The sequence below is a fragment of the Balearica regulorum genome, chromosome 1 (genome assembly GCF_011004875.1).
Source record: "Balearica regulorum gibbericeps isolate bBalReg1 chromosome 1, bBalReg1.pri, whole genome shotgun sequence".
In the NCBI taxonomy this organism is placed as follows: domain Eukaryota; kingdom Metazoa; phylum Chordata; class Aves; order Gruiformes; family Gruidae; genus Balearica; species Balearica regulorum.
This window is the reverse complement of record NC_046184.1, coordinates 6,414,517-6,436,133: the sequence shown is the minus strand read 5'-3', so window position 1 is coordinate 6,436,133 and position 21,617 is coordinate 6,414,517. Positions and strand designations below refer to the sequence as shown.

Here is a 21,617-nt window from a genome sequence, read left to right as displayed (position 1 = left end):
GACTGGATTTTGACTGAGTCTACTCTAGCCGTGAAGTTAAGACCACATCAGGAATGTGCTTTCATGCTTGCAGTGTCCAAGTCCCATGGAAGTGCTAATGAGTTTTACCTTCATAATACTGAGGTTAGTACCATCCTGTTTTTCTAACACTGAACAGAGGCCCCCTGGATATTAAACAATTTCTCCAATGTCACACAAGATGCTTACTGCCAACCTGGAATGAGATCCCTGATTCCTATGGATTCCAAGTCCTACATCTTGACCCCTTTTGATCTATTTATTAACCATGGACCCTTGCCTCTTTATTAGGCAGATAAACGATTACGCTCTGGTTCTTACAATGCAAGGAGCTGAATACAATTTAAAAACAATCTAATCAGCCAACCCTATTTGGTCATTGCTTTTGATGTTTGTTCCTGAGGATTCATGAAAGCTTGAAACTGTAAAAGGAAGGTTGGAGACATCCCTTCTCTCCCATGTTATCCATTGTGGTGGGCAACACATTACTACATACAGAAGGACCCCTTAGCAGTCATACAAAAAGCAATTGCTGGGCATTGCCTGATTTTCACTCAGCAGAAACATGGAAATCAATTTTAAAAAAAAAATCACAATTAAAGTATGCTGCATGTCAAGAATTTGAACAAACAGGCTTGACTCTTCTTGACTAGGGAATTTGGGAGAGTTTTCTTTGTCATGAACGTGTTTCTTTTATTTGTCTGTGCTTGTTCTGCATCAAGCGAAATGCTAAAACCAAACAATAGCATTGGCACTGATTAATATTAATTTCAGTTGTATTCTGATACCCTTGCAAGCCTCAGCATCTAACGAAGGTCTTTCATGTGTAGTTGCTTTACCCTACACTGCTTCACAAGGATATCATCTCTCTATAGCATGGACTTTAGACATCAGAGTGGTTTAGTTGTTGTGGGTTTTTTTGTTTATTTGTTTTTTAAACATAACAGTTAAGAACAATTGCTGCCAGCAATCCAAAGAAAGAAAAAAACCCCTCAGATTTTGGAAGCCTCAGGTCAGACCTGGGGAAGGACTAACAGCTTCTACAGAAGCAGCAGCAACCAAGTTCAAAGCCAATATTTGAACCAGATGCTTTCTTTAGATTAAAGAAGTTTGATTTCATTCTTGTTCAGGCTTCAGATAGGTAGCACAAAAGGAGCCTTTCTTTTGGTTTTCTTTCAGTTTCATCCAAAGTATTCATGTGAGGGGAAAATCTCCAAAGCAAGCAGACACAGACTCCTGTCAAGAGATGTCTCCTTGTACCTTATTTTTGTTATGCTTCAATCTGCTTTACTTAGCTTTCACTGTGCAAAAATTAGATACATCCTTTCTAATTAATTTCCCCTGGCTTTCCACATATGCTACAGACAGAGCAAGGCACTGACAGAGAACAGGTTGAGTTCACCTAGCACTTCCATGTCTTACTTAGGGCAGTAAGAGGCAACCAAGAATGAGCTATTCATTTAAGCGGATTTTTAAATTCTTTCCCAAGTAGTAGAGACTATTCACTGCTTTTGGTTGCCATCTCACAATAGCCAAAATGACATGTTAGCCACAAGGCTAAGCAAATGTGAAGTGATGTGAATAGCTTTTCAATTGTTCATTGTCTGAATAACTGCTTGATACAGCAGAACTGCAATTACAGTTGGAATTTGCCTACATTTTTGTCACCATGCCCTGTTTGATCTGAACGCTTTGAGCTCTCATGCTCTGGGATTTCTGGATTCCTACCCTTAATCACTTATAACTTCACGGAAGTCAGAAAGAATTGTGTTTGGTGGAGGGAGGGTAATTTCTGAAAGGGGACAGGCAAGCCCAGCAAAACGCGACCCTGTTGTGACCCTTCTTCATTTCCTTCTTCCATATCACTCACAAAGCTTTGTCCCAACCACTGAAAAACACCACAGACACCTGCCCGCTTCTCAGCTGTGGTAGAACCATCAAAAATAGCCTGCATAGCTATGGAGAAGCCCTGGCTTTATTTTAAAGTTAAAACTGAACTAGTGAAAGACTGACAGCTCTACAGCTGGAAGTTACTGATGGAGTCCATCGCTGGTACATCATGAGCAGGCAGCAGAGAAATGCTCGACTTTTGGAGTAACCCATCCTTGGTTTCTCTTCTGAGGTAAACTTTTTTGTGATTATCAGCCTCTGGGATGGGACTGAAACATCACATATTTCACAAGGGCATTACATCCAGCCTGGGTTCTCACCACCCAGCCTCTGGGAAATTGTCTCAGATCCATTGGCTTGTGGAACCACTGATGGCTAAAACTTTCCAGCTGTTTTGGCTTGTGCTAGATGCAAAGGAAGATGGTTGAATTAAAACACTTTTTGCTATCAATCTCACCAAACACCAACATACAACTGTACACTATTATTCAAAACATTACTGTTGGACTGTTAATGGCTTGAAACCAAACGTTTTGTAACTCCTAACAACTAAATCATGGTTTTCATACAGCTCTGATAATTTTTTCCACCAGAATTTAGCACTTGTACTGCTTCCTTATCTGCTGGGAAGGCCAACACAACATGCAGTACTTGCTGCAGTTAACTCTGCACTGCGTTTTGTGAAGTTTATCTATAACCAAGATCTGCCTTCAGTGGAACCCTCTAAGCAATCTGAAATGTAGCAGTCCCATTAAATTACTTTCAGGGTCTGTTCTACCAGGATGATTTCCTGGCAGCAACCAATAAGGCAGCAATGTCTCGTTGCCTGCAGATTTTGACGCTGACAACTGGAATCAAGTCACCTTCGGCTGGCTGGCTTCCAAATTGCTCCGAAATACGAGCGGGATGAACTGAACGACAGCGCATTCCCACGCCGAGAAGAGGGCAAAGCAAGGAAGGCACTGAGCTAACGCAGCGGTGGCACTGCAACGTTGGGGTCAAAACACAAACAGTTACCAAAAGACATAAACGCTACCTACTTGGTGGTGAACCAGTTCTCACAGGGACATGGGTGCCAATGGGCTGTGTACAAGCAGCTGGCACAATACCACGGGAGGTGCAGTCTCGGCTGCGGGAAGTCCACCCTATGTGACAGCTACGTCACTTCTGTGCCGCATGCCTCTTTACACCTGATCACACTTGTTGACACACGTGCCAACACAGAACATTTGAACGGGTGAGAAAAGGAAGAGGCCGAGTGCGTGTATAAACAAGGCTGCCAAATTGACATGCTGCATTACAGCAGGGGCTCGAGAAGTCTTTCACCATCCATGCCCCAAGGATAAATAAAAGATATATATATATGCAGTGCAACTGCTGACATGTATTGCACTCACATGCCTGACTGCGAATTGCACTGCATGTCAAGGGTAGAGGTCATCTGGCACCAAAACACAAATGAGGAGCCAAAACCACCCAGATCTTATGAAGACTATTTGCTTTCATACCAACGTCAGAAGAAAAGCAACCAAAAATGGATGACATCATTTCCCTCAAGACATCCTTCTCGGTGTTATTACCTGCAGTGGGTGACAGACAACTCTGCTAAAGCTAGTAATTTGATCTCAGAGAGTGTCCTGTGCTTTTTACCTGCCATTGACTAATGTTCCTTATTTGTAGGACAGTAGCTTCCTCCAGTTCTTATGCGTCTATGAACAGTGAACAGCACAAGAGCAGTGCCTTTTAGACCGAGAAGGTCATTGCTATGGATTCCCCAGTTTTGCCCATTTGGGCAAATTTGCAGAAACGTGACTGTCTGCAAAGTTTCCCCCCCAAATATATCATACCGGTCTTTTCTTTTGATTAATTCTTCAAGCCCAAGCAGTATTTGCCCCTTTAAAAATGGACAGCTGTGGTGTTGATAATAACTAATACATTCAGCTTATTTTTTCACTGGATGGTAAATTCCTCAATTTCTCCACATATCAAATTTCTCCATAAAAACTGAAACAAAAGGAAAGATTCCAAAAATTAACTAAAAATCAGTGGGACCAGCATACTCAAGTTGTAACAGCCAAATAGTGGTCCTACAGATAGGATTTAATCTGTAGACAGATTTTGCTAACATTAAATAAAAGAAAAACCAAATTCACAGCCTTTCACAGGCAAAAATTGTACTTCTGTACCACAGATTTATTATTGTATAAATCATATGATATATTATTCTATCTATATAATTATGTAATATCTTATTATATAGAATCATCGCTCAATGATTAAAACAGAAGTTTTGGAACTAGAAAGCCCACCTGACCGAAGAAGTGTCTTTTGCACAGTAGCTCCACGTTTATTCGCCCTTGTGGGTGAAGGGAGCCTGGGACTGAGCTGTAAAACTCCACATGGTAAAGAAATAACAACAGCAAGTAGGAATATGTTTGGGATGCCAACATCTACAGGCCTAAAATGGGAACCAGATCTGATTGTGTTGAATGCTGCATAAAACACATTGCAGGAGAGTCTCCAGCCTTTGTGATTTCAGTGGAAAAGCAGCAAAACCTGGAAGGGAACCAGCCCAAAAAAAAAAAGGTGAAGACAGTTACTACGTGACATATTCCAGGCAGTGGCTAAACCATGACTAGATGGAGTAAAGACAGCTGGGATTTTAAATCATCTATATTTATTAGATCATATATTGCTAAGATTACTGTCTCATGGGAAGGAGAGGTGAGAGACGTAATAACGCCAGTGATGATTAAAAAAAAATCCAGCTTGACGTTCAGAGCCCAGGCTGAACATGCAGAGCTGGCAGTTAAAATAGGAACCTGGTGTTCCCTTACATACTCAAATTCTTGCAATAGCACACTAAGAAGTTTGAGTCATACTACTTCATAGCTTCAAAAGCCTCAAGTAACTGTATTTTTCAGACACTAATACTATGCCATCACAGAAATTTTAGTGCGTGTGCAAACTACAAGGTGTTCCTGCTGAGCAGCTCATCATTGAAGCAAGATAGATACTTAATTTGACCATCCTTTAAGAGGTGATTCCTTCACATCCTGGAACACAAATAGTCTAATAAGCCTGTAGTTTGGGAGTCCCCTCTGTTAATCAGAAATGGATCCCCTCTGTGAATCCAAAATGTAAATTTGAAAGCAAAACTACGTTTCCTATGGGGTCCCCTCCCAGCACAATGCAAAATTGTACACAGAAAGAAAATCTGCAATTCTTTTAATTTTCTGGTGCTATTTTCCTTCCTGTACTGCAGATATTACCTAAAACGAACCCCAGGCATTTGACTTAAAACCAGATTGAATTTAAGCCTACCCCTCTTGAAAAAAACCCACCAAATCTCAGCCAGTTTTCAGAACATTAAAAAAATAGATGAAGAGATCAAATAAAAAGGGCTTTTTACCTGAGATGTACGTAACGGGATGATTTTATATAGAAAGGAAATTAGTTTTACTCAAAAGGATTTAATCCAAGAATACATGCACAATATATAGCAGAAAACCGCAATCTTCAGATATCTGATACACCTACAGAAACTCCCCCCCAACCCAAAGGCCTGGCTAGGATAGCACAAACATGTATTGCCATGTACCAACATGTCCAAAAAGCTCAAAATATTTACTTTAAAATACTCATCATTGGCTATAAAGTTCGTTTTTAAAAGTTGCCACCAAAAAGCCACAAAATAACAGCACAGCTTGGTCTTACTTTAATTTTGTTTTAAGAAGGTGCAGCTTGGCACAAAATCTCATTCTGATTTCACTTCAGTAGTGCAGAACTTGTCATCAGATCCCTTTCTAATCTTACTTCAATAAAATATGCTTGACATCAAGATCCATATACATTGCTTTCAATACTGCCTATAAACACGTCTCTCTGCTTTGCTTTAAATGGAACCTCAGGGTACAAAGCAATACAACACAAAAATAATTGTGCCATTTTATGGTTGTGAAAGCCATGCAACTTTAAAAGCACAGCTCAACAAATTGGAATGATAAAACCATCTTTATTACATACAATTTTAAGATATACATATATATTTTTAAATTCATGTCCTCGTGATGAAAGAGCTAATGAAGAGATGAAAGGAAAACAGAGGTTATTTTCAGACAATTAAAATGCTCAGCACGGCCCAGAGACAGCAATAATATAAAAATGTACGTCTAGGGACTTAGTAAATTCACCTAAACAGGCTGGCATCTGCATGAATGGAAACACAATTGCTTTTAATATCAAGCCGTCAGCCTGTTGTGTTTCATAACGACAAAGGAAATTCAAACAAAACAGGAGAGTTGCTTTGTAATTGCAGGGGAAGCACAGGCAAATGCTGCCTCCATTTTATTCAGTGCAAAATTGCTGGAGTTTGCATTGCACAGGAGCCTTTTCCATTCTAAAGAAGTTCAAATATTAATTAAAAAATTAATCAATAGTAAACTCACCAAAAAACCCCCACAACCTCAGATGGACTTTTGAACTAATTACCGGTAAGAGGCCTTTGTTCTACACACTGCCCATGGTCGGAAGCTCAGAGTTACTAATCCTTTTTGCCCAAGAACCTTTTTTCAATTGTTATGTTACTAGAGGTAAAACCAAAGCCCACAGCCCTGGAGGAGAGGGCTTAGCTGGAAAGCAGCAGCTAGAAGAGGAAGGATAACTTTGTGTTTATTGCAGCAGGCTTTTCTCCGCAAGACCTGGATTACCATTTTCATTTTTGACAGAGGATTTCCATGTCACCTTGGGCAAGGCACCTAATTATACCCATTCATATCATGGTAACAACTATTCCCTTTCTCTTTTGCCTCCTCCAGCCACACGCTCTCACAGAAAAACACGTGTTAGAGCACACACGTACGCTGCCAAGCACAACAAACCCCGTTGTCCACCTGCAACACCCAACGTCATGTTTTCGGTCAGCAACTCGCATCTGTGTGTGCACTCAGGGCCGGTCAGGATAAATGCTGAAATATGTGCTAGATAAACTTCTTCCTGTGTTTTTCCTGTTTTATTCTGTTGTTTTGGTGTGTTTGGTTGTTTTTTTTTCTTTTGTGGGGGGTTTTTTTTGGGTTGGTTTTTTTTTTTTTTTCAGTTTAGTGGAATGAAGAAAGAAAAAAAAACCCAACCCAAAACCAAACTAAAAAGAAAAAAAAAAACAAAACAAAAACCATTCTTGTGAAAATTTCAGTCACAGCATCCAGTCACTAGTCTCAGCTCTGGACTCCACCTATTACGTAGATAATGGCAGTGCTCCCTATGTCTCCTATGGCTGATATGGTCGTATCTGTGCCCAGCACCAGGAGTGCTGTGGGATCCTGGACTCTTCTCAATGCCCTGCTGGTACCCGCCACACTCCCTTCAAGTGGGATGTTTTCCCTCATTCACTCGTCCCGGTTTATGAGCATCTTACATATATAGTTGATTCCACTGTAAAAGATAACTAAGAAACTTCTTTGAAAAAAAGAATCAGAAACTCAAAAAATCATAAATTTGATGTAAGATGATGTTCTGTCCCTCCCTGCCTTGGGATAGACTTAGACATAACCAAACTCCAGACTCTATCATCTTTCCTTTTCAGAGCCCACTCAAGTCCAGCAGATATAATTATGTGCAAATTGTCTGTGATTTTTAAGACGGGCAAGTCTCTGACTATGCAATCATCTTCTGAAGCACAACTGAGCTGCATTTGCATCCGGCATCCCCCAGAGCTCTTGTGAGTTGGTGGAACAACCCACCCTGCATCCTCACAGATCCTGCCCCTTTTATCAATAATTTGTAGCCAGTTACGTAGAAGATCCCAGTTTCCCTTATCCCACTTGGGATAAAAGTGTTCAAGAAACATTGATCAAATGTAGATGTGATAAAAGAAGTGACTCTGCTTCTGTTACCACAATCCTCTGTGCTGTTTAAATTGAAATAACTCAGATTTTCCATCTTACTTTTTTTTTTTTTTTTTTTCTCTCCAAGAGAAAGCAGCAAGAGAATCATTGTTTTGGCCTCAAGGCATTCATCAAGCCCTCTCATTTCTTTCTTGAGTTCAGCAGAGTAGCCACTTTATCTGGTGTGTGATTGGATAGATTTTTTTTTCCCCAGGAAGATACTTCATTTTAGTGTATATGGAAGGTATATTGCACATAGAAACCAGGGGAATAGAGTAGTAAGGCACTAAATCTATCTGCTAAAGAACATTTATTCAAAGACAACCACAAGGCTCAATCTAATTGACAATTTCTGCTCCGGGCCCATGATTAAAATACGAAGGCTGCTGCAGGTAAGAACAGGAAAGAGCTAGCACTGCCATTGGCAAGAGCTTGCACAATAGCTGTCATGACCACCAGTTATCACCAATTTGCTTTTAGCACCTAATATTAATCAAGATGTGATGAAAAAAGCCTTCAACTCACTACAGCAGGGTGTAGCCCAGGGGAAGAAGGGGTTAGGGAGAGCTTGCACATGGTTTTTGTTACAAGTCTCCTCTGGAATGTATGTTGGATATCCCAAATATGTACGTATAAATTATTGGGTATTAAAACACATTTTAGGCACATTAACCCATACATTCTGTTACTCTTTGTATAACCTTATCAATTCAATGAGTTTTTTCATAAAGATTTTCTTCCCTTCGTGTCATCTCTGTATGAAGGAGAAACAGTACACAGAAGAGTTAAGAGTCTATTTCTGTTTCTGAAGAGTGCTGTATCAATTAACCCCAACAGATGACAACTATACTGTGCACTTGGTGTGATGCGCTGAGTGAAGCATTTTGTGAACCCAGCAGTTGAGAAAGCAGTTTTTTATTTTTTTTTTCAGCCAGGAATCAGTGAAAAGGAGATGTGGTACAACCACTACATTAATAAAAGAAACTTCAAACACTTCATGTCTGTACCAATTTCATACACCAGTGGAAAAAAATCCTTGCACAGAGCACATTTTTTCTCACATGTGGTGTACTTTGGTGCAAATGCTGGCAGCCCCCTTATTACAGCAAAATCAAACGTAACCAAGACTATTGCTGCTAAGGACGACCATTGTATGGTCCTACCCCTGTGTTAGTTCATGCTTATCCAAACAATGTACTAATGAAGATGTGATTGTCAAGAAGTAGAAGCATAACTGATAAATTTTTAGTTTGACCAACAAGCCTTGAAGAACCATTTGGACTTGCCAAAAGTACCAGGAAACTAGGGGAAAGGTAATTCTGGCAAGGGGAATTGCAATCACCGACCTATGGACCACCTACCCCAATTATACCACCTACTCAGAAGACAAAGGCGGAGAACTGAGCATGCATTCTAGTTTGCATGTTAGACAAAGAAATCTAAACCAATCATTTCATAGAATAACAATGCATATGTATTAGAAAGATGAATATGTTAATGTTGTATGTATAAATAACCACTGATTTGGAGCTTTGGCGTGCTGTCTTGGGACCGACACCCATATCTGCAAAAATATGCAATAAAATACCTCTGCTCGGTGTGTATATTGGCGTATTGCACACTGGGTAAATGAACTCCCAGTTTTGGGACAACACCCTCGGTTTAATAATGCATCTACCTGGACATCATCTCCGTCAAACTCCTTTTTCAGGTAAATAGCTGCAGCACACATACTCAATCCTTTAGTCCTTTGTGACTTCAGTCTAGCTCATTTAGATCTCAATGTACCGAACCTTCTTGAAAATGGATACCTATATATTTACTTTTTTTTTTTTAAGCAGTGAAGAACTGACCCTTGACAAACTGCTCAAGTATTTGCCACATTTCCTGGCAGATTTTGAAAGCAACACTGAACTTAGTGGGGCCACTGGCTGCTTGGGCACCTCTCTAAAAATCACTGTAAATCACAAAAAACCCACAAAAGCCATGTAAATGACATTGTTCCTGTATCTGTGTCTTCATTCGACAGAAAGAAAATGCAGTCAGGCATTTGGCCAGCAATTACATGAGTGCAAATCTCTAAGACAGAGACTTGCATAAAGAAAAAAACCCCAACCAATCAACTAATATTGCATGAGAGCTATGCTTGTGGTTACAGAGTAGCTTCACTTGACCTAATTTAAAAGGTCTTTGTTGATATACAGACATATTTATGTATTTTAAAATCTAACCTAGTCTTAGCTGACTCAGAGCCAACGTTGTTCTGCTTTTAATGGCAGCATTGGTTTGGGAGTTAGGAGTCTCAGTCACTGCTGGAATTTAACTACAGATCATCCAACCTCTTTTAACTCCAAGTATCAGTATCTGAAGCTATAACAATTTGTCACTGTCCTTTTGATGAGATAGTTTGAGAACTCCCTGTGTATGACTGGAGACCAAATGGTTCTGCCCAGTGCCTAAGCCATCTTTACAAGATTGATCTCTTTCCTCTGCTTGGGCTAATACAGCTACTATATGTCCAAGCTTCTCTAAAGGATGATATTTAGGGTTCTGACACCTAGATTCTCCTCAGATTTCTGATTTAACATTAATTTAAATTACTGTTTGGAGAAGAAGATGGACTAAGGATGGTGAGGAGATGGCAGGAGAAGAGAGACTTCCCCTCTAACTTTCTGAACCATCAGTGATGAAGGCTATAAGGAGGACCTGCTGGAGGAGAGGCACCTATGCTAGGAGGAGTTTCAAAGCCCTGAGAAAATCAGGTGGAAAAGGGTTTATTAACTTTATGTAGAAAGGTATTCAAATAATAACTATTATTCCAGCTTCAAGATGCAGACCAGGGTTTTACACTTACTTTTCCATGTCTTTCCTGTGCAAAGATAAGCCATTTAAAAAAATTTTTAATTTGCTTCACTTTTAATAAGAGCTCACTTTTTAGAAAGTACAGATATCCTATTTATTCAAATTCTTCCCTAAAATGGGTTAGCTGCAAAATGTAAACAGAAATCATTTGTATCAAAAGACTCTTAATCAAAGCACAGAAAGTTTATCTCTGTACTCACTAACAGATGCAACTATCTTCATTCATACATTTTTGAGAGGAAACCAATTATGTCACTGACTTATTCCCCTCTCCAAGGACCATCTTCCCACAGCTAACAACCCTTGATAGATTATTTGAGGAAAATGAGGGGGGGTTAGTTTGTACCCAAGAGTACCAAAGAAAGCTAGAAGGTGATTAGAGTGAAGTTTGAGAGTTCAAAGCAAAATATGTTATTTAATACCATATAAAATAATTTATATTCAAAGACCTAATTAGGATTCATGTGTGATGAATCCTACCTGCTCTTCATGGAGAACCATTTCGTTCAAAATGTTTCAAGCTTATTTGTGCTTTTTGGAGGTGGACTGGCATTGAAATGGCAACCACCATCTCCTCTGGAAGATACATATGATTACATTGCTGCTTACAGTCCCGCAAGCTACTATAAATACCATTTATTGAATTACTGTAGTTCCACATCATCTTTGAGCCTATATATCATGTGCATGCATATGTGTGCATGACATGTTTAAATCCAGGAGCCAGAATTTGTTTTGTGCTTTGAAAAATGCTACACAGTATCACCTAAGGAGTGCCCTTATATATTCAAGCTTGAATATCTGTTAGCGTTTCAGCAGACCATTCATGGCGGTGCAAGGAGATATTTAGGAACCAAGGACATTCAGTTTTACCTTATTTGATCACCTCACATACCACATTCATCCTACATTCACTCTACATTCACAAGGTCTCAATGTCCCTGGTCTGGGAAGGTCAGGTAGGACGTTGTGTTGGTCCACGCTATGTCACTGCTTGCAGTTACCCATCTTGGGTATCACCAGCCAAGGACGCCAGGCATTCCTCAACATTCATCTCTGCCTGTCTTCCTCATCTCCAGGACTTGCTTCACTTCCCAGAACTTTCCTTCAGCTGTGATCTTTATCTTCTTCTTTCTAAGTCTACTCCTCCTCTCCAAGATCACTTTTTTCTAGGAACATATCTTTTCAGCCTCTTCTTCTTTCGGCGCTCCCAAACTTCCCATTTACCGATCAAAATAGTCTGTTTGCAGAAGGACGACAAGTGATCAGCCTGATAATTGGTGCATCAGTGTCATCTCTATTAATTGGCAGACTTATCACGTGCCACTTCTGTTTAGTCCAGGTGTTCACAAAATCTACATCCAGCCCGTACCAGTTACTGAGAGGAAGCAGCAGGCTTTTATGCCTGACAGTTCAAAAGTTCAAATCCAGACATTCACCCCCACACACATCCCAATTATCTCCCTCATATTAGCATTCATGATTTTTTTTTTTTTTCTGCAACTGTCATCAAACATGTATTAACTCATCTCCTGCAAGTGCTTCACTGCAAAGTCACATGGTTTGAAGCAGAAGAATGATAAAAATCTATTTTGTATATGAACATGACACTTGTTTACTGATTACATATATGCTGATAAGATTGTTGTTCTCTGCTATTTTTATTAAGATGTGTAAGGCAGGCACTAATCTACTGATTTATGAGTATCAGCACTATGCATTAACTCTCCCTCTGCTAGATAACCTGTTGAGCTGCTGCTACATTTCATAAGAATCCCCACAAGGCAGCAAGCATAACTCATAACATCCCTCCCCCCCAAAAAATACCAAACACATTTAATCATGCCCACAAATATTAGCTTTAGCGTTATGTAAGCCTCAAATGAGCACACAAATCTTACTATCACTATTTGAAGTTTAAAACACTGGCAAGATTCCCAAGTAAACCACTGTGATTTTGAAGAACACCAGGAAATTCAAGCAAAGCAGTAAAACTCAGCCTGCCCCAAACAAGCAAATACGTTCCTTTGCCAAACAAAAGTTCAGAGCAAAGTTAAACACAGTATTAGAAACAATTGAGATTAACAGAGAAGAAATGGCAAGAGAGGTTCAAAACCTAATGAAAGCATACCTCCCTAAACTGGGGGTCTGTTTTCTTTTGATATGTCAGTATGGAACTCAACCATCAACACTCTTTGAAGTCAAGAACAGTTAAAAGTGGCCAGTACCTCGAAGGAGACGCTTTAACAAGAACTGGCTTAAAAACTTCCCAACCAATGTCTTAATTTTAGACTGTGCAGATCGGAAAAAAACCCCAGTGCTTGGGCTAATCTCAGGATATAGGCAAAAGGCCAGGCTCTCTCAGGAGCTCAAATTCCAGAAAATGAGAGCATGAAGGATTTTTGAAGCACTAGCCATCACTTTTCCTGTCTCAGCGAGTGCCAGTGAGCAAGAGATTGATTTGAAAACTTGGCTATAGACCTCTCATTTTCATTTTGTTTCTTTTAAGCAAATAGTTCAGCCTAACAATCTCCAGGACAAACACAGCTAAACAAAAAAGATCCCCACCCAGCACTCAACGATTATTAAGCCTTTGGTTTGGCTTGGAGTCTTCTTCGACAAATAAAAACATAAATACATTGTCTTCACACATAATCTGGGGACATGTAGCGAAGATTGATTAGTACTGGTATGAAGTCTTAAAAACAACACATATTTAAAACAGCAAGCTATAACCATGAGATTATAAAAGAACTAGAGTTAAACTATTTTAAATGACTTAAAATCTTCCTCTGAAGCACACTGTCAGAAACCTTCACAAGCTGATGTCTTCTGTGGATGTTGGGCAGGAGTTTTACTTAGTTTCTAAAACAGACATTTAAGAGGACCATGAAAAGTTGGCCCAGAAACAGGACTGATGATTCCATTTGAAGTCAAAAAACCTTTGTATCACAAGTAGTCCAGACCGAGGGGAAAATATCACAGCTGAAGCAGAAGTGAACATTCGGTCTGAAGTTCATGCAGAATTTAAAAGAGTAATTTCTGTTACCTTGTGAGGTCAGAAATCTCATTGACTGATGACCACAAAAAAAATGTAGGTCTCAAAGCAAGTCCTAAGTTTATGCAACAGTCTTAGTGAAGAGGTAAAGAAAACCCCACTATATGATTTTATATATATATATTTGAAAAAGTAGTAGCAAATTTGTGCATTTTTACCTTCTGACTGAACAAAAGGTTATTGACCTTAAAAGTCTTTGTGTACATGTGAGCATCTGTGCCTTTTCCCTGTGGGTTTATAGACTAGAAATCTCCTTTTACATAGTCATTTTCCCCAGAGTCACAGAAATTTGTAACTGTGAAAACTGGCAGCACTGGATTCATTATCTTTACTCCTAAAGATTTCCAAACACCAGGATGATGGGGAATGCTATATTACCCTATGATACAAATATCAAACTCATAACCTTAGGTTATTAGTCTTGTTTCCCCACCCACCCCCCCAATGACAACATCACATAGAAAATTAAATTTCATGGTTTATATTGTTGCTTTCTCAAACAAAAAAAAAATCAGGAATTGAAGAAGGGGTGGGGGGGAGGAATTTTTTTCCCAACCTTACAAACCATGTTTGTGTAAAGGTTTGACTCTGTTCGAAGGCAAAGGTTGCACTTTTTCTACAGATGGGAAAGAGGGAATGTTCAAAATCAGCTATTTGCAAAGAAAGAATGTAAAGCTGCAAAGTAGCGGAGTATATTGGAGTAATTAAGTTAAGGATTGTTCCCGCAGTGTGATTCAGTTCACCACAAGCTTAAGAACGACTCAAAGGTTCAACTCAAGTTTTGATGCTTATGTAACCAAACCCCTCAAATTTGACATTTACAGACCTAAGCTGACTATTGCTAATTTCAAAATAAAGTGAACATCGTAGTCCCTTCCCACCCTCTTTAGGAAGCAGATGTATAAGTATAGTCACATCCAAATGTTAGCTGAATCCCTCCCACCTATTTTGAACTTCTTGCCCAGCTTCTGAGATGCTTGGCAAGGAGGTGATAATCTCAAAAATACTAAATTGTCTTAAGCCTCCTGAAAATAGGCAGTCGAGTAAAGACAGAGAGCCTCTCAGGTATGCTGCTTCAGACAAGGACACTTTTAATCCTCAAAAAAACCTCAAACAAACAAAACCTACACTCAAACCAAAATAAAACCCACTCCAGACCAAATGAAATAATAATAAAGAGAAAAAAAGAAGAAAAAAAGCCAACCAAACCCAAGACCACAAAAGAACCCCTAACAACACTGAAACCACCAGAAATATCAAAAAACCCAAAGCAGGACATGCCCTCCCCCCATCTCCAAGTCTGAATTTCAAGGGTTCCAGTCTTCAAGAATAAATTTTTCATCCCTAATGTGGAAAGATAACGCAGAGGAAAAATAACTTGCAATCCAAAATGACTAAAGCTTTTTTTAAAGACAAAACAAAAAGCCAGCTTGGTTGAACATACAGGTCCTTCCACATAAAAGTAGATTAAAATGAAAATCAAAACCAGTTCAAATTCTATCAAGGCTTGCTATGCACGTAATGCAGTTCTGCATTTATACATGTTCAGGTGTGCTATCCAACTTCAGAAAGTTTGAATTACAACATACGAAAGATCTTATGATCTTGAAATCTTCAAGACCTTGTCTCTTCTGGTCAGTCAAATCTAATCCTTTACCTCAGGGATATGTCTGAATTTATCTTTGATCACCATTGCATCAAGCTCCCAGGAATTAAATGAGAATCTTGTTACATTAAAACAAAGTTGTTTATAATCAACCATGCACAAGCTGTTGGTATGGCTAGCTGCCACACAAATCAAGGTTAAAACAGGCCAGGCTTACAGCTGAAATATAACTAATATGACATTATTCTTTCAGACATTTGGTTAGGCTGACAAATTTGTAACTCTGTAATTTACACAATGTCCCCATGACATGTGGCAGTACAGCTATTGTGTACGGAGATTTTTATCATGGGAAGGAGGGGGAGGAAGTCTACATTTTCCTAATGCGAATCTTTCCCATAACAATTTTGGAATGCATGCTGGCTTGCTAAAGTATACAATTTACCTATCCGAGAGTCTAAGAAGTTCAAATGGTGATGGATAATTATTTTAATGCAATGCAAAATTACCCTACGGAACTCATTGGTCCACTAAGTGGTGAAGATACCATATATAATACTGTTAAATAAATGTATATGCTTTAGTAACACAAGGCTTGAAAGATTTATTCTTTCTTTTGACTCATGCATTGCATCAATAAAGTAAATGCTATTAGAATTCAATATTAGGAAAGAAAATTCAATTAGTAGGATTTTAAATCTCCTGCATAACACCGGAATTGTTTCATGGGATCAGACAGGGATGGAAGGTCATATAAAACAAACTCCTAAGAGGTACAAAAAGCCTACATGGATAGAGATGTGTTGCCAAATACAGAGAGATTCTTCTCAACTTCAGACAGTAGATGGCCAAAGCGTGAGGGTTTATATCCTTCCCTGTCCATTTTAATCCTATCTAATTGTAGGTGTTCTCATCAGCCATAAAAATAATTTTTGTCCAATTCCAAGCATTTAGCCTCCATGGTATCTACTGGCACAGCATCCTGCAAACTAATTGTCATGTGGGTTATTGGTTTCAAATCTCTCAAAAGATTGTTTTTTCCCCTTTGTGTTATGACAAAATTCAAACAACAAAAGCCTAAATCACCATTTCTAAGAAGTGCTTGTTATTCTACACAACTCTTTGCCTCCATAATTAAACACTCCTCATAAGGAAGTCCTTCTAGATCTGAAATTATTAGCTGACTATTGCTGGAACCCCTCGGTTAAAGCACATTTTTTATCATCTTCCTGATGGAATTCAAAATTGGCTGCTACTACTGAGAAGATACGAAGATACCATATATAGGTAACTGCTCTGTTCCAGATCATCACATCTTAAGAAACCATCATACATACTGATTATACAGCTTCCTCCCTGCAAAGCTGATTTTATTCAGTAGTGCCACACTAAGCTTCCAGCTGCTGAAGAAAGAAAAAATGCCCAACCCTTTGCTGCTGAACAAGTTCTGCTTTCCCATCCCACTTTCACTGTGTAGGTTTGTGCAAACTTCCTGTGTGGTCCGACTGCTGTTGTGTATTATAAGAACAAATAGGAGAAAAAAAATAAATGCAGAACTCATTTTTTTCCTCCAAATTGTTATGTTTGGTGATGTTGCAACCTGAAGCCCCACATTGTTTCATGTCTAAATCACAAGTTCACTGTATACATGGCTCATTTGCAACAACAGAGCTTGTTTTCCCCCTGTTGCTATAGACTGTATTTTCATAATACCTGCTTAAATTTAATCCACGACCTGAATTGCCAATACACGATGTACAATCAACCCTGTAATAACTTGCAGAGAGTTTAATGGGGAAACAAAGCAATGATGAGTACGGTCAGATTAATACAGGTACACGGTACATTCAAGCAAGGCTTCTGTACATTACAGGACATTTTTGTTTAAGGTGTTTTATTTTTCTTAAAAAGTGACTATGGGTTTGGGTTTTTTTTCTGGAAATTAACTGAAGTCTTTTCCTAGGACTTTTCTGCTATGATGCCTGCCCAGTAAACATCTGTAACTGTAGCAAAAATAATTTTGGCAAAGGTAACTTCTCTGCATGTAAATAGGATAAAGATATGTTTCCTAGAATTGGATCTGCAGCTTCATCTATGCTCATTCTTCTTGTAGCCTTTACTCAACCACACCGACTTGAACAACATGAATTTTCTTTGCAGTGGCAAAAGACAAAAGTCTTTGTGCTATTTTGTCACTGCAAGAATAATTACCTATTTTTGTTGCTGGACACTGTGCTGTGCATGGCTGCACAGTATCTACAGATAAGATACAGAAGAAAGGATGTAAAGTGCAATAACTGCACCTCAGACTCATACCAATAGGAAAATTCAGATTGTAGCTTACTATAGAAAATATTGCTAGAGAGGGCACTTTTAAATTAGGGGACCTCTTAATAAGAGAGTAACTTGGTTTTTCTCTGGGGTGTGGGGGTGGAGAGCTGAGACTGCTTTTAAATTCTTCTTATGGGAAGAATGAGAGTAAAGATGTAAGAGAAGACCTCAAAGTCCACAGAAAATGGAGATCTAGCCAGCTTTGAGGCATCATGTAACACGAGTCTGCAGTTGCACTTGTAAGACCTGTGTGCATGATGCAAGCTCTCATTAACCACAGATTTTAATGAATCTCATGGCAAACAGAGCAACTTACTGCCCACAGATGTAGCTGCAACTCTCAGTGAACAGTAGGGAGATCTGAACTCAGTGTAAGAGCAGTCCCAGAGCTATATGTGGGAACCACACTGTTCTGCGTTAAAAGTACAAACTGCTTTTGCAGAAATAATAATAAAAAAATCCCTTTGCAAAAATAGGGAAACTTTCAGCTCAAACGGGTAGCAGAGAAAAAAAAAAAAGTTACTCTACAATACAGCAAGTTTTGTTTTTCCTATCAACACTTTCTAATGATTTAAAGTTGGTGTGCAACTTATATAGTTAGTTTACACAGCTCATCTGCAACCTAGGATGTCATAGGTTTAGGTTTGTTAGTAGATTATGCTAAATTTATTAGTCTACTTGAATGCTGACTAAAAAGCAAAGACTAAGGTCATCTGTTTCTTTTAAATACAGGAAAAAAATAACTAGAAAATTAAAACTGAATGTAACCTTATTCCCAAGGACTTTTTAGAGCCCAGACTTCAGACAGAGTAAACTGGGCATCAACAGGCTGGAATTAATTAAGGCAGTAAGTGCTCTGACCAAGACATTTCTTGTCCTATTAGATCCAGAAACTTTATGTATAAAAAGAAAGATGTCAAGTCTTCTGCGAAACACATGGGGCCCAACTCCTAGTTACTCTAAGTCAGTAGATCTTGCTCAATGGAGCTTTGTCAGTTCGTGTCAGCTGGAAATCTAACCCCAAAAGTCACATAAAAGACCCTGCCAATTCCTGTTGGAGTCAATGAAAGTTTACATCAGTGTTTAAATACTTTTCTCCCCATCACCCCATTTAGACCTTCAATACCTATCTCCCTCTTCCAAGCCCATAATTCTTCCCAGGATACATAAATCCTTTATTTTGGCATGTCCAGCCGAAACTCGACCCCAGTCAACAACATTTTGCAACTCTTGGCAAGGTCAGTTATTCCAACAAGGGGGAAGTCTGAGGGCTACGGGGACACCCACCAGCCTCAGCAGTGCCAGCTACTGGTGGGACTGAAATTCTTCCCTAAGACCACACCAGGGCAGAAAGGATGTCCAGCTGAAGTGCCAAGTTAGCAAACATGCCCAGCAGCTATACTGACAGGGCACGTAAAAATTAAGGCTTAAATACATAACCTGGACCCAGTACTTCTTGAAGGACACCACGTGGAAAGCCATGCAAACCTTCCAGGGACTAGAAACCACCTCTGATTAATATGCAGTAACTCCTTGCTTGCAAAGATTAATTACAGCCTAAGAGATTGAGGAGTGAAATTCATCCTACAAATGCTTGAAGGTGAATTTAGTTACTATGTGCAGAATTAGGTAGTCTAAGCTTCAAATCTGCCAGTGCCTCCTGGTTCAGGATGAGCATAAGGGGAAATGTTGTGCTGGCATGACACATGTAGATTAATTCACTCGTATATTTATAACCTATTGTTTGTAGAGAAAGATTATTAAGTCCACATATTTTTCAGAACTGGAATGTCCACCACTTCAAAGACTCACTTGAAGTTCTTTCTATAATACATCACTGTTTTCTTTGGGACCTGGAAACCAAGAACCCTATTTGAAACTAAGAGTCTTAAAATAAAGAAAAAAATAACCTCTCCCCTTTTTTACTTTAAAACTTTCCATAGTATCTTACAAATCTTGGATGGAATATGCTTAATCAAATCACTCAAAAGTCATACCAAGATTTCCAACCCAAACTACGTTCTGGCTCCATTGATCTACTAATTTAATACATAAATGTAGTCTGCAGTTCAGGTATGTTAAGCTGAGAATCAGCCTTCCACTACTGAAGACTCCTGCAAAGTTACCTGAACAAGTAAATTAATATTGTAACAGATACAAATTATCTATATAAAGCATTTCTTGAAGATAGCTGGCTACAGACAATTTATCTTCACATCAAAAAGAAAAAAGAGAGAGAAGAAAGAGAGAGAAGAGAGAAGAAAAAGAGAGAAGAAAAAGAAAAATCTAGCACAACTGTCATGCCAGATTTTTTTCCAATAATCTGAAATCCACACATTCAACAAAAGATACAGTACAGTTATTGTGATAATCACTGGAGCCTCCCAGCATTTCTACCTTTAGAAAATCTTCAATTTTAAAACTCAGGAAAAAAACAAATGAACAACAAAAAGCCAGTATCTGCGGATCAACAGCAGTTCAGTAACAAAGTGGCCCACTCATATCAGCTTGGGACCAACTATAGAACAACTATCCTACAATCAATTATCAGAAAGAACTCTGTGCATGCATGGACCTTCCCAGATGAGGTATAAAAAACTGAGGAACGTCTTCCACTTGTGATGAAACATGGGGAAAACACACACAATCAAAGAAAAAGCATCTGAGAAAGTTATATAGAAATGAAATTCATATGAGGGTTAGGGGTTTTTTATTAAGGAAAATTAGAGTATAATCAGTGGAAGCATGTTCAGCTGCTCTTATAGAAAAGGTTGGATGGTAACATTTAGGTTATACTAAGAATTTTTTTTAGTGCCACAGAGCATTTTTCAGGAGTATTAGAGCTCCTGAAGTCTGAACATGTTTCTTGGGAGACACCAGACAACACCCACAGGGAACAGTTAGAGCATTTTCCTTACAGGTAAGAGATTCAGCTCCTGCTCAGGTCAAGCAAAGGAAAATCTTCTGGATCTAGATGTAAAGTCCCAGCAAGAGAGACTGCAAATCTCCCTGGTTTCACCTTCCTTTGCTCCGTCCTTGGTATGGCACCTTGAGACTAGCAGGGGTGCAAAAGATCTTTAATGAATCTCTCTTGAACAAAACAAAGCCTGACACATAGGCAATGCTGAAATAATGACTACTAGAAGAGTTTCATTGCTCTAATGACATCCTTCCATGGGGACAGCGGGGTACGCCACCGATGGCTGGGAAAACGCCATGTGGCACAGGTATTGCTGAATGAAGGTGATGAAACACAGGTAAGTAAAGTTGTGTGTCAGCTGGAGAGGGGATTAGAAAAACGAAGGAGAGCAAGAAATGAGCCTATGAAAAGAATTATTCACATGTGCAGTGACCAGACATGAAAAGAGCAGCTATGCGGAGAAGGAACTGCATACCAAAGAGGAGACTAAGCTTGGAGGGGAGGGGTTAATAAAGCAGAACAGCAACTGAGCTTACATATTTTTATAAAGGATTACTGAATAGAAGCATCACACATGCAAACAAAACAAAACAAAACAAAAATTCAAAACCAAAACAAAGGGGAAAAATAAGAAACCCCACCACCCCACCACCCCCCCCCCCCCAAGCTAGTGATTTGCCATTAGGCCAACCTCAGCCGGATCATTCAGCTCTGGGTTCCAGGCTTCAACCAGCTTCAGCCTAACAACTTCTTCAAAAAAATATAGCACGTGCGAGGAATCTGAGCAGCTCGACTGTGGAGCTGCATTGCAAAGGCAGAAAGACTGAAGAAAGGGTTTTAGTAAATGAGCAAGGAATCAACCTGTTCTCAAAAGAGTTAAATTCTGATTTCAGTTAAGTAAATTACTTTTATGAGGGCATGCGGTGAAAAGCCCAGCCCAAGGCTGAGCCCTTGCTGCTCCGGGCTCTATACAGACAGAACCGTACACCTCTATACCCATGAAAAGTTTATAGCCAAAATTGATAAGACAGGTATTAACAGCTCCATTTT

General features: G+C 39.2%; 1 protein-coding gene across 10 annotated transcripts in view; it reads right to left on the bottom strand.

Moving 5' to 3' along the window:
• CELF2 (CUGBP Elav-like family member 2) overlaps positions 1–21,617 on the bottom strand; it is a 568,513-nt gene that overhangs the window by 349,596 nt on the left and 197,300 nt on the right. Inside the window, exon 1 of one of the 10 annotated variants that reach the window (XM_075763565.1) lies at positions 21,259–21,390. The exons of the other annotated variants lie outside the window; for them this stretch is intronic. Coding sequence (XP_075619680.1) covers positions 21,259–21,272 — 14 coding nt within the window. The 5' untranslated portion in view covers positions 21,273–21,390. Of the gene's footprint in view, positions 1–21,258; positions 21,391–21,617 lie in introns of those variants that run through there. 10 annotated transcript variants of the gene reach the window in all.